The sequence below is a fragment of the Oncorhynchus nerka genome, linkage group LG13, assembly GCF_034236695.1.
Source record: "Oncorhynchus nerka isolate Pitt River linkage group LG13, Oner_Uvic_2.0, whole genome shotgun sequence".
Lineage (NCBI taxonomy): Eukaryota > Metazoa > Chordata > Actinopteri > Salmoniformes > Salmonidae > Oncorhynchus > Oncorhynchus nerka.
In genome coordinates this window covers 59,638,009-59,650,635 of record NC_088408.1, presented here as the reverse complement: position 1 = coordinate 59,650,635, position 12,627 = coordinate 59,638,009, and the positions used below count along the sequence as shown (strand labels likewise).

General features: G+C 43.7%; 1 protein-coding gene across 1 annotated transcript in view; it reads right to left on the bottom strand.

Moving 5' to 3' along the window:
• The window catches only part of LOC115139743 (fibrinogen C domain-containing protein 1-like), a 145,187-nt gene that overhangs the window by 3,988 nt on the left and 128,572 nt on the right, over positions 1-12,627 (bottom strand). The window contains exon 5 of the mRNA XM_029677473.2: positions 5,775-5,954. Coding sequence (XP_029533333.2) covers positions 5,775-5,954 — 180 coding nt within the window. The remainder of the gene's footprint in view (positions 1-5,774; positions 5,955-12,627) is intronic.

Sequence of the window (12,627 nt, the reverse complement as noted above, 5' to 3'; positions counted from 1 at the left end):
GGGTGGGGAATGAGAGAGGTTGCCAGCATTTTAGCACTTTGACAGGATCATGATGACATGTATGGTGGTATATGTGTGAGAGGTTTAAAAAGAAAGACCATTACTGCTCGGTGAAATATAACATTATACTGAAATAAATGAAAACCACAGGGATGGGCAAGTAAATTACTTTGCTATTGTCAGGTTCTGTGTTAGTGAGAGAGAGAGAGAAATGTGTTGACATGTTAGCTGAATCAAACACAGCTTGTTTCCAAAGCTAAGCAGAGTAGATAGAGGTTGATCTGGATGGTATACTTGTTCTCACTGAAGATTATTACCCATTATATACCAGTATGAGTCAATGTTCAGGCAGGAATTGGTGTACTGTGGCTTCACATTCAATATAGCTCTTTATTTAGGTTGATGGCATGACGTTGAAACAACGACGTTGATTCAAACATACCATTTTACTATCAACATTGAAACAAGGTCAAATAAAATATCTCTAATCAAATATGAAATTCGACATAAATTCAACCACACAATATGTAATCAATATAGGATAAAAATATTAGTAAAATGTCTATGTGGAACTTTCAACATATATATAGTTCTGATGAATATGTTGAAATTAGATTGATGTAACAACCTGTTAGTCAAGTTAAGTTAATGTATTTAAGTTGAAGTTTTACCCTAATTTCAATGTTTACAATGTTGGTTGAAATGAGATAAAAACAGTGCTGGTTGATGACGTTTTTCAAATCCAATCTAATTTCCACTATGATTCCACGTCACAATACATTGACGAATTACATTAAAACAACATTTATTCAACCAGTGTGTGCCCAGTAGGATATGTGTGGGTGGGTATGGGTGATGTTTGTGTGTATCTGTGCATGCTTTCATATGTGTGTGTGTGTGTGTGTGTGTGTGTGTGTGTGTGTGTGTGTGCGTGTGTGTGTGCAGATCAGAGGAAGACTGGTGGAGAGGCTGTAGGCTGTGGTGGTGGCCTTATTAAACCCTATGATGTATGTCGCAGGGATGTAATGCAGCAGCCAGTGGTGCATTAATCAAATCCCCTCTGTGCAGCACCACGCTCTACTCTGAAGGTGCTAATTCTACTGTGGCTGGACCAGGCAGCTCTTAGCGACAGCTGCTTATTGCCCATATAGCACTAACTCCATTTTTTTGTATGGATATCCTCTCAGATTTGGCTTCCATATCATGCCTCGTAATCATGGGCTGATGGTAAGGAGAAAAATCTCCCCCTAACTATCACAATATGCAGATTACAGATCCTGTTATATATTTCAATTTCCCACCAAGTGCCTCAGACTATAGACTTATTTAACCCTTGTTTTACTGGGTGAGTTGACTCAGAGCACGAAGTTACACTGTAGTTTAAGAGGTTAGATCGGGAATTTAGCCAGGACACAGGGTGAAAGGGGAATTTAGCCAGGACACAGGGTGAAAGGGGAATTTAGCCAGGACACAGGGTGAAAGGGGAATTTAGCCAGGAAACAGGGTGAAAGGGGAATTTAGCCAGGACACAGGGTGAAAGGGGAATTTAGCCAGGACACAGGGTGAAAGGGGAATTTAGCCAGGAAACAGGGTGAAAGGGAAATGTCAAAAATGTTCTACTAAATATTCATAATCTCCTGCACCACTCCAACATCTACATACAGTAGGTGAAAATGGCACTTTTCTATGTTTTGTAGTAAAAAAAAGATAGAGGAAGATAAGTGATTCCAATGACATCATTGGTGTGCATCATGTGGTTTTAACCAATTATGAGTAGGCATTTCCTACTAATTTGTTGACGATGTCATAGGAAACACTTATCTTCCTCTATCTTTTTTTTTTTTTACAAAAAAACATAGAAACGGCCATTTTCACCCATGTCCATGTTGGGGTGGTGCTGGACATTATGAAGTTGAACATTTTTGAAATGTCAGTTTACTCCCCGACTCATACAACAATGAAATGGAGTTATTACAGACCACATTATTTGTTTTGTTCGTGAAGATAATGAAAGAGCATGGTGATAATAATAGTAAAACCATGCAATGCACAAAGGGAAGTGTCAGTTTATTAGGGCAGTGTAGGACGAGTCTGCCTCTCTTCCTATGGAAAAAGTACCCCGGTGTATTGTATGCCCCACCTATTGTACATCTATTCTATTCTGACTTTAACTGCTTCAACACGCTCGTGGATTACCGCTAATAAAGGTCGGCGACCTTTTAAATATAGAATAACTGTAAACATAGTGGCAGGATATGATAATGACACACTGCATTGATGATTAAACCTCTTAAACTCCTTAAGATGCCGTGTAAATGGATGCCTACTGTACCATTATAACAAATGTAATGCAATGTAATGTAATGTAGGACACATTTTAATCAAATATCCTGGGAGAAACCTACAATGAGAGCAGGGAAAGTATTTAAACATGCACCAGAACTCATAATCATATTCACAATGAATACATTAAAAACATCAGAGGAAAATGATGTGCTCCTCCACAAGCATTGTAATAAAACATATTCAACACTCCTGTGGCCCTAGTAATGATATGGTTAAAACACTTTGGTTAGGTAACAAACTGTCATTAAAGAGTTTCTTTCAAGTTCTGAGAGTAAGCACTTAAAAGTGTGAACAGCTAGTGTGCCTCATCAACACAGGTAATTGCACGTTCGCCCTATTTCTCTGCCGGTAGAGTACTCATTTCATGTTTATATATGATACACAATTCTGTAGTGTATAACCATCATTTTGTTGTTTAGGATAATGGTTAAATCATCTTTGCATGCGACGGGGGGAAAGAAATACAAGTACTGTCTTATAGTCAATATGTGAACATATCCTTTATCATTGGTTTTGACTGTCCCATCTCAAACTGTTCCTCCCAAATGCCACTTAACTGAAACCAAATATATGAAGAACAAATCATTTAAATCCAGGTATTGAAAGCACACTCAGGACTGTGCTGAAGTCAAAACAGTGCTGCTGCAGAGTAACATTTTATTAAGGTCCAATGCTGCCATTTTCTAAAATCTCAATATCAAAACATTTCTGGGTAACAATTAAGTACCTTACTGTGATTGTTTTCAATTAAAATGGTTAAAAAATTTTTTTTTACAAAAGTCTGTGGACACCCCTTCAAATGAGTGGATTCGGTTGTTTCAGCCACACCCGTTGCTGACAGGTGTATAACATTGAGCCATGCACAGCCATGCAATCTCACAGCCATGCAATCTCCATAGACAAACACTGGCAGTAGAATGGCTTTACTGAAGAGCTAGAGCTGCCCTGGTCAACTGTAAATGCTATTATTTTGAAGTGGAAACATCTAGGAGAAACAACAGCTCAGCCACACAAGCTCACAAAACTGGACTGCCGAGTGCTGAAGTGCATAGTGTGGAAATATCACTACCGAGTTCCAAACTGCCACTGGAAGCAATGTCCACACAATAACTGTTTGTCGGGAGCTTCATTAAATGGGTTTCCGTGGCCGAGCAGCCACACACAAGCCTAAGATCACTATGCGCAATGCCAAGTGTCGGCTGGAGTGGTGTAAAGCTTGCCGTCATTGGACTCTGGAGCAGTGGAAACATGCTCTCTGGAGTGATGAATCACACTTCACCATCTGGCATTCCGATGGACGAATCTGGTTTTTGGTGGATACCAGGAGAACGCTATCTGTCCGAATGCATATTGCCAACTGTAAAATTTGGTGGGGAGGAGGAATAATAGTCTGTTTTTCATGGTTCGGGGTAGGCCCCTTAGTTCCAGTGAAGAGAAATGTTAATGCTACAGTATACAATGACATTCTTGACGATTCTGTTCCTCCAACTTTGTGGCAACAGTTTGGGGAAGGTCCTTTCCTGTTTCAGTATGACAATGCCCCCATGCACAAAGCAAGGTCCATACAAAAAGGTTTGTCAAGATCGATTTGGAAGAACTTGATTGACCTGCACAGAGCCCTGACCTCAACCCCATTGAATACCTTTGTGATGAATTGGAACGCCGACTGTGAGACAGGCCTAATCGGCCAACATCACTGCCCAACCTCACTAATGCTCTTGTGGCTGAATGGAAGCAATTCCCTGCAGCAATGTTCCAACATCTATTGGAAAGCCTTCCCCGAAGAGTGGAGGCTGTTATAGCAGTAAAGGGGGGGGGACATTAATGCCCATGATTTTGGAATGAGATGTTCGATGAGCTGGTGTTCACATACTTTTGGTAATGTAGTGAAGCTTCTTAGCGAAGAGCAACTTCTAAAGCAATACTTTTAGCTAGAACTGTCTGGGAGTGGGGAGGAGAAAATTGAAAAATAGTTATTTTTGGCAGAGAGGTTTGAAACTCTCTTTCTTTCTTATTGGTATATTAACTAATTTACTGCCTGGTGAGGCAGGCCAAAACTCTATCCCAACAAAAAAAGTGTTTTCAAACAGCTCTTACACTAAAAGGGCATTGTCACCATTTTCACAATTTGACAGTATTATTCCAAGCTCATAGGATGGACATATAAACTGAGTGTACAAACATTAAGCACACCTTCCTAATATTGAGTTGCTCCCCCCACTTTTGCCCTAAAAATTAATTGGGGCATGGACTCTATAAGGTGTCGAAAGCGTTCCACAGGGATACTGGCCCATGTTGACTCCAATGCTTTTCACAGTTGGGTAAACTGGGTGGATGTCCTTTGGGTGGTGGAACATTATTGATACACATGGGGAACTGTTGTGCATGACAAACCCAGCAGAGTTGCAGTTCTTGACACAAACCGTTGCACCTATGCTGTACCCCTTTCAAAGGCACTTAAGAATTTTGTCTTGCCCATTCACAGTCTGAATGGCACACATACACAATCCATGTCTCAATTGTCTCAAGGCTTAAAATCATTCTCTAACCTCTCCTCCCCTTCATCTATACTGGTTGAAGTGGATTTAACAAGTGACATCAATAAGGGATCATAGCTTTCACCTGTATTAACATGGTCAGTCTATGTCATGGAAAGAGTAGGTGTCATTCATGTTTTGTACACTCAGTGTATATAAAACACAGGAAAGTCACAATTTTGACTGCACTAGGCCTTTAAACAAACTTCTTTTTTTTCATCCCGGAGCCTCAATTCCTCTGAACAAAAACAACAAGAAAAGGATGAAAAGTCAACTTTAATTGATAAGATTGGGAATCAATGTTGCATGAATCCCTGGCAGCAGACGTTTAAAGACAACCTCACTAATTAAATCAAGTGGAAGCCGACTGTTTGTTTATGTCAGGCCGTAATAACCTAATGGCCTGCTTTTTTTTGCCGTGGCCACAGAGGCATCCTACAGCTTCATCATTCCTGCCCTTTCCAGCAGCCCTGGAAGGTCATGATTTTGTCCAGCTGGGCCCAACCATGAGTGAGGGGCTGAGGAAGGGGGAACCTGAGACTAACGGAGTGGAGGGACCCAATTAATGTCCAAAAGAGCCCTCTGCGACAGAAGAGCTGAACCGTGGAGAATCACACACACATTGCCTGGATGCTGCTGCTCATGATCTACAGCTGATGTAGAACAAACAACAGCCAGAGAAAGACTCTCATACTGGTGAATAGATGTCTGAATTGGATTTTCTTGATATTTGGATGTTTAGAAATTGTATTTCTTCCCTGAGAGGGGGGCATTGACCAATAGGAAGATCAGTACAATTTATAAATGCTTTAAGGGGCATTTATGAAGTCTATGAAACAAATGTGTATGAGCCATAATAAATGGCTACAGTACAGTTGGATATTGCAGTACCTGCAGTGCCGGAGTAATCAGCAATAGTCAGCGGGTATCCATCGTCATCCGGGTCAACGGAGAACAGTCCCACTCCAAAAGCTCCATACTGGGCGAAGGCTGTGCTGTTCTCAAAGTCCTCCAGGTCAATGCGCAGCTCGTAGTTGGCTTGGGTGGTCAGGGCATGCATCCTTTTCAAACCTGAGTTTGAAGACAGAGGAGAGGCTAGTCATGATCTGAATTGAACAGCTGTGATTAACACTAGAACCGATAAAGTTCATGTATTTAAAAATATTATTACATTATTATGCTGTAAGGGTTTTCCTGTGGTGAAGTAGAGGAGGACCAAAACGCAGCGTGGTTATATTGATTCATGTTTAATAAAAACAGATAAACATGAACACTACAAAACAATAAACGTGGAAAACCAAAAACAGCCCTATCTGGTGCAAAACACAGAGACAGGAACACAGGACTCCTGGACATGGGAGGAGATACTGAACGGAGAGGGACCCTGGGCACAGGCTGGGGAATATCGCCGCCCCAAAGCAGAGCTGGAGGCAGCGAAAGCTGAGCGGCGGCGATATGAGGAGGCAGCACCGCAGCGCGACAGGTACGAGAGGCAGCCCCAAAAATGTTTTTTTTGGGGGGGGCAGACGAGGTGTGGTACTAAGCCAGGTAGCAGACCTGAGCTCACTCCTAGTGCTTATTATAAGCAGCGCATTACTGGTCAGGCACCGTGTTATGCGGTTAAGCGCACGGTGTCGCCAGTACGTGCCCATAGCCCGGTGCGCTATAGGGCAGCCCCCCGAAAGTGCCATGCGAGTGTGGGCATCGAGCCAGGGCGTATGGTGCCTGCTCAGCGGGTCTGGTCGCCGGTACGTAGTTTTGGTCCAGGGTATCCTGCGCCGGCTCTGCGTGCTGTGTCTCCGGCGCGCTGGGAGGGTGCAGTGAGTCCTCTGCCTGCGCTCTGCTCGTGCCGGGCAAATGTGGGAGTGGAGCCTAAGGGAGAGGTGCGCGTAGTAAGCACTAGATCTCCCGTGCTTACCCACAGCCCGGTTCAACCTGTGCCTGCACTCTGGAGGGTCCGGGCTAGAGTAGTTGTCCAGCCTGGGGAAGTGGTGCCAAGGCTGCGCACCAGAGCTCCAGTGCTCCCCCACAGCCCGGTCCTTCAGGCTCCTCCTAACACCAAGCCTCCTGAAGGTCTCCCCAGCCTGGTGGTTCCTGTGGCAGCCCCACGCACCAGGCTGTCTCTCTGTTTCCTCCCTGCAGGTGGTCCTGTCTGTCCGGCACTGCTGCCGGAGTCTCCCGCCTGTCCGGCACTGCTGCCGGAGTCTCCCGCCTGTCCGGCGCTGCTGCCGGAGTCTCCCGCCTGTCCGGCGCTGCTGCCGGAGTCTCCCGCCTGTCCGGCGCTGTTGCCGGAGCCCCTCAGCCCAGAGGCGCCAGAGCTCCTGCCCCTCTGCCCACAGCTTCTGCCCCTCTGCCCACAGCTTCTGCCCCTCTGCCCACAGCTTCTGCCGCTCTGCCCACAGCTTCTGCCCCTCTGCCCAGAGCTTCTGCCCCTCTGTCCAGAGCTTCTGCCCCTCTGTCCAGAGCTGCCCCTCTGTCCAGTGAGGTCATTGAGAAGGGTGGCCATGGTTAGAAAGCCACGGAGGCGGACAATAAAGCGGACTAAGACAATGGTGAAGTGGGGTCCGCGCGGGACGCCGCCACCGCGGACAGATGCCCACCCAGACCCTCCCCTATAGGTTAAGGTTTTGCGGCTGGAGTCCGCACCTTAGGGGGGGGGGGGGGGGGGGGGGGTACTGTCACGTTCTGACCTTTATTTCCTTTGTTTTGTACTTATTTAGTATGGTCAGGGCGTGAGTTGGGTGGGCAGTCTATGTTTGTTTTTCTATGATTTGGGTATTTCTATGTTTCGGCCTAGTATGGTTCTCAATCAGAGGCAGGTGTCATTAGTTGTCTCTGATTGAGAATCATACTTAGGTAGCCTGGGTTGCACTGTTTGTTTGTGGGTGATTGTCTATGTTGATGGCTTGTTTCAGCGCAGCTCGCATTAGCTTCACGGTTGTTATTTTGTTTACTGTTTTTGTATAGTGTTTCAGTGTTCAGTTCTTTCTTTAATTAAACATTCAACATGAACACATATCACGCTGCATTTTGGTCCTCCGATCCTTCTCGCCTCTCCTCTTCAGATGAAGAGGAGGACGACCGTGACACATGCCCCGTCTGTTCTTGACTTTCCATCAACACATCCATATAACACGCTGTCGGTGTATCTTAATATTACAAACAAAACTGGAGTTATAACCCGTTTTAGGAGGGCACGTCATTTTTGAATGGTTTCCCCCATTGCCTCTCCTTCTCCTGACAGTTGAATGTGCAGTGCCCAGCTGATAATCATCCCGATAATTGCCTCGAAACTGAACCTAAACTATATCGAAACTAATTCCACACATATCACAACAGATCAAATAAATGAAGTATGATGGGGAGGGAGAAAGGGGGTGAATTGGTGAGTTAATGAGCTAGGGGAAGCTAACGATGCATGATAATGTAATTACCAATTGAAGAACAGTGTGGACCATTTCATTGTATTGATCTGTTCTAATTATAAATCTCAAAATGGTAGGTACTCTATCAGTCCTCCGAATCCAAACAGTCTTATCCGTCTGATCTGGCCTACTTGGAGTGGGCTACACTGTGAGCGAGGGAGTAATTGTACATGCTGAACGGCTTTCAATATCTGGGAAAAGATCCAAGTCGAGCAGCAGTTGAGCAAGTGTTGGAGAATGTAGTGATGAGGCTTGTGGAACCTTAGGATGGCAAAGGGTGAAATGTCACCATGGACAATTTCTTCACTTCACTGTCATTGGCGAACAAGTTGCTTGCAAATAACAAGCCTAGTCCGCACCATGAACAAAGTGAGTCGCTCCCTCCCTCCCTCCCTCTGCGCAAAATAAGCCACCTGCACAGCTGTTGTACTCCACAAAGGTGCCGTTGAACGACAAGACAACAATAAAGAGAGAACTGTAGACTTACGCAGTACAACCAAACAAAGGTATATCAAAGTGTGTCAAGCAAGTGAAAGTTACGAAGATTTGTGTCAACTGTTAGGATAAGGGATAACAGCTAAATTAAATCCAACTGATGCCATTGTGTGAAGACGAACAGGATGTAAGCGCGAGCTGACAATAATTGCCTATATTCCTATATTAATGCCATTATTGCTTTTGTGACGATTTTCGCTATTTATTAAGGCCACTTCGTGCTTATATTAGTGTTTAGGCTACTGATATGTTTTCATAATTTGACCGCACATCTTGCTGATCGTGCGTCTTGCTAGCTGTGCGTCTTGGTGGTTGGGGTACTTATTTTATTTTGTTATTATAAAAAGAAGCTGTTACTGTGTTCCAACACATATGCTTTCTGTTTCATAGTTGTAACAAAGGCACTCCACGAATAAAACTGATTGAACACTTGAATTGAGGTGTTTTTTGTGTTTCTTTGTTTTTAGTATAGCCTACAGTAACATAAAAACGAATGAAAATGCTATTGTTATTTGAAATAAAAAAACAATGGTATTCTAATGTTACCCAAGGCCTACATAAACACAACCAAATTATTATTTTTGCTATAGCATATGTGAAATGGATGAATTACACTGTTAGAATTTGCAATTATTGTCAGCTCATGCTTACATTGTGTTCATCTTCATGCAATGGTAGAACTAGGTTTGGAAAAATGAAGCACTTACATAACTTTCCAGCATTGAACCATTACAAGGCACAGTAACCAACGTTTTGGGTGTTTTGGACTAAACTTTCATAGAGTTAACCATTAGTTTGCTAAATTGTCCCCCTGGGATCCCAGTCTCGCTGTCAGCCATCGTGGGCAGCGATAGTTGAAGACAAGGCATCTGACAGCCAGAGGCAAGGGTGCTGTAGAAGGGCAACACACTCTTGGATCAATAGCTCCAGGGGGACCTTATTCCAAGCAGAGAAGAGAGATAAGGCTTTACACCACCATCCCCTCCTTTTTCTCTGCAAGTACTGTATATGGGTTCTTGGTAAGGAACTACTGTGCTCTGCCTCATATGAATTCTCTTTGTAGGCCATAGACTGGTGTATGTGCTGTACCACCAGGACAGAAAATCAATAGGCCGTGAGGTTTTGCCGCTGCTAAGCCAAGCATGCTGCCTTTCTACAACTGTTGTCGACAGTTGTGGAATACCTCGTATGGTTCCTAAAAGTGAATCTCCCACTGCAGGTGGCCACATTAGTTTTTACTGACTGCTTCTTGCTGTTTGAAATGCTTAGCAGATGCTATAGGATCATTAGACAGACAGCCAGTGAGGATAACATTTAGGAGAAAGTCACGATTAGCATTAATCACAGAATTACCGATAATGCTCTGTATTTACACTGTCCTTGCTGAGATGATCTCACATTTTTTTGGGAAATAGCTAATGTTTTCACACAGACTTCTTGGAACGCATTGCTAGCACAGTGATTGACCAATTCACTTCAGGGCTGCTGGAGGAGTGTCTAAATCGATTTTAGATTAAGTTAAACTCCAAAAGGTTCAGCACTCGAGAATGACCTTAATACGACAGTGTGACTGGGCATGGAGAACGACACCAAGTAATCGCGCTACACCCTAACCTGCCCCCCTCCTGGTGCAGAGAGACACAGTTCAAACAGCGGGTTCCGCTTGATAGACTCCTCCCAGCAGCCGGCACATCGCCATAGTACATCATCAGGTATAAACAGTGTTGTTTAATGGATACATTTTTACAGCAAATAGATGGGCTATTTACACTGGAAGGTCGTCATTACAGTCTCGACAATGGCACCCACAGATACAACGGTGTGCCCACTCGTACACCTGTATCGATAGAATGAGATACACTATACAGTACCAGTCAAAAGTTTGGACAAGGGTTTTTCTTTCTTTTTACTATTTTCTACATTGAAGGAACCAAAAAAGTGTTATACATATCAAAATATATTTTAGATTCTTCCAAGTAGCCACAGGGGCTGGGCGATATGGCCAAAATATTATATCATGGTTTTTCTTTTTTTTGGACGGTATTTGATGTTTTTGATTAATAAAAGTTCTACATTTGCTTTATGAGTAGTGCGTGACCCTAGGGTGGCAACACATATATTCTAAATTATTTCAATGGGTCTTTTTCCATTTGGATTGTTTTATACTGTTAAATTCAAATTCAACCTAAAATAATTTCCTGCATTTCCATCAATTTCTGCATTTCTTGCACTCATTTGAGATCATTTCCACACTGCCACAATATGGGCAAAAATACTAGGCCTTATTTTTAACCAAATGTTGTGATTTAGATCAAAACACTTGGGTGAACATTTGGAATCATGGAAATGGCAAGGAACCAAAGTGATGTTCTGTGTTTCCCAGGGGACCCTATAAGCTTTGGCTACACTAAATCTTTATTCATGAAGCCAACATATTCATGCTTCACCTATTCCTCTTTGATTTAGAAGATACTGTTGCACCATCACACCTCCTCTTCCATGCTTCATGGTGGTAACCACATGTGGAGATCATCTGTTTACCTATGTGTCTCTCAAAGAGACGGCGGTTGGAAACATTATCTCAAATTTAGACTCATCAGACCAATGTCCATTGCTCTTGTTTCTTGGCCCAAGCAAGTCAATTATTCTTATTGATGTTCTTTGTCACATGTGCCGAATACAACAGGTGTTGAAATGATTACTTACAAGCCCTTAACCAACAATGCAGTTCAAGAAAGAGTTAAGAAAATATTTACCAAATAAATTAAAGTAAAAAAGAATAAAAAGTAACACAATAAAATAAAAATAATGGGGCTATATACAGGAGGTAACGCTACAGAGTCGATGTGCGGGGCTACAGGTTAGTCGAGATAATTTGTAGGTAGGGGTAAAGGGACAATGCATAGATAATAAACAGAGAGTGGCAGCAGTGTAATAAACTAATGGGGGGGCATTTGATTAATTGTTCAGCAGTCTTATTGCTTGTGGGTAGAAGCTATTTAGGAGACTTTTGGTCCTAGACTAGGCGCTCCGAGTACCGCTTGCTGTGCGCTCCGGTACTGCTTGGACTGACTGGAGTCTTTGACAATTTTTTGGGTTTCCCTTTAACACGACCTAGTTTATAAGTCCTGGATGGCAGGAAGCTTGGCCCCAGTGATGTACTGGGCCGTACGCACTACCCTCTGTAGAGCCTTACGGTCAGATGCCGAGCAGTTGCCATACCAGGCGGTGATGCAACCGGTCAGGATGCTCTCGATGGTACAGCGGTATAACTTTTTGAGGATCTTGGGACCCATGCCAAATCTTTTCAGTCTTCTGAGGGGGAAAAGGTTTTGTTGTGCCTTCTTCACGACTGTCTTGGTGTGTTTGGACCATGCTAGTTTGTTGGTGATGTGGACACCAAAGAAATTGAAACTCTCGACCCGCTCAACTGCATCCTTGTCAATGTTAATGGTGGCCTGTTCGGCCCGCCTTTTCCTGTAGTTCACGATCAGCTCCTTTGTCTTCCACACATTGAAGGAGAGGTTGTTGTCCTGGCACCACACTGCCAGTTCTCTGACCTCTTCATAGGTTGTCTCATTGTTGTCGGTGATCAGGCCAACCACTTTTGTGTCGTCGGCAAACCTAATGATGGTGTTGGAGTCGTGTTTGGCCATGCAGTTGTAGGTGAACAGGGAGTACAAGAGGGTACTTAGCACACACCCCTGAGGGGCCCCAGTGTTGAGGATGAGTGTGGCAGGTGTGTTGTTGCCTAACCTTACCACCTGGGTGTGGCCCGTCAGGAAGTCCAGGATCCAGTTGCAGAGGGAGGTGTTTAGTCCCAG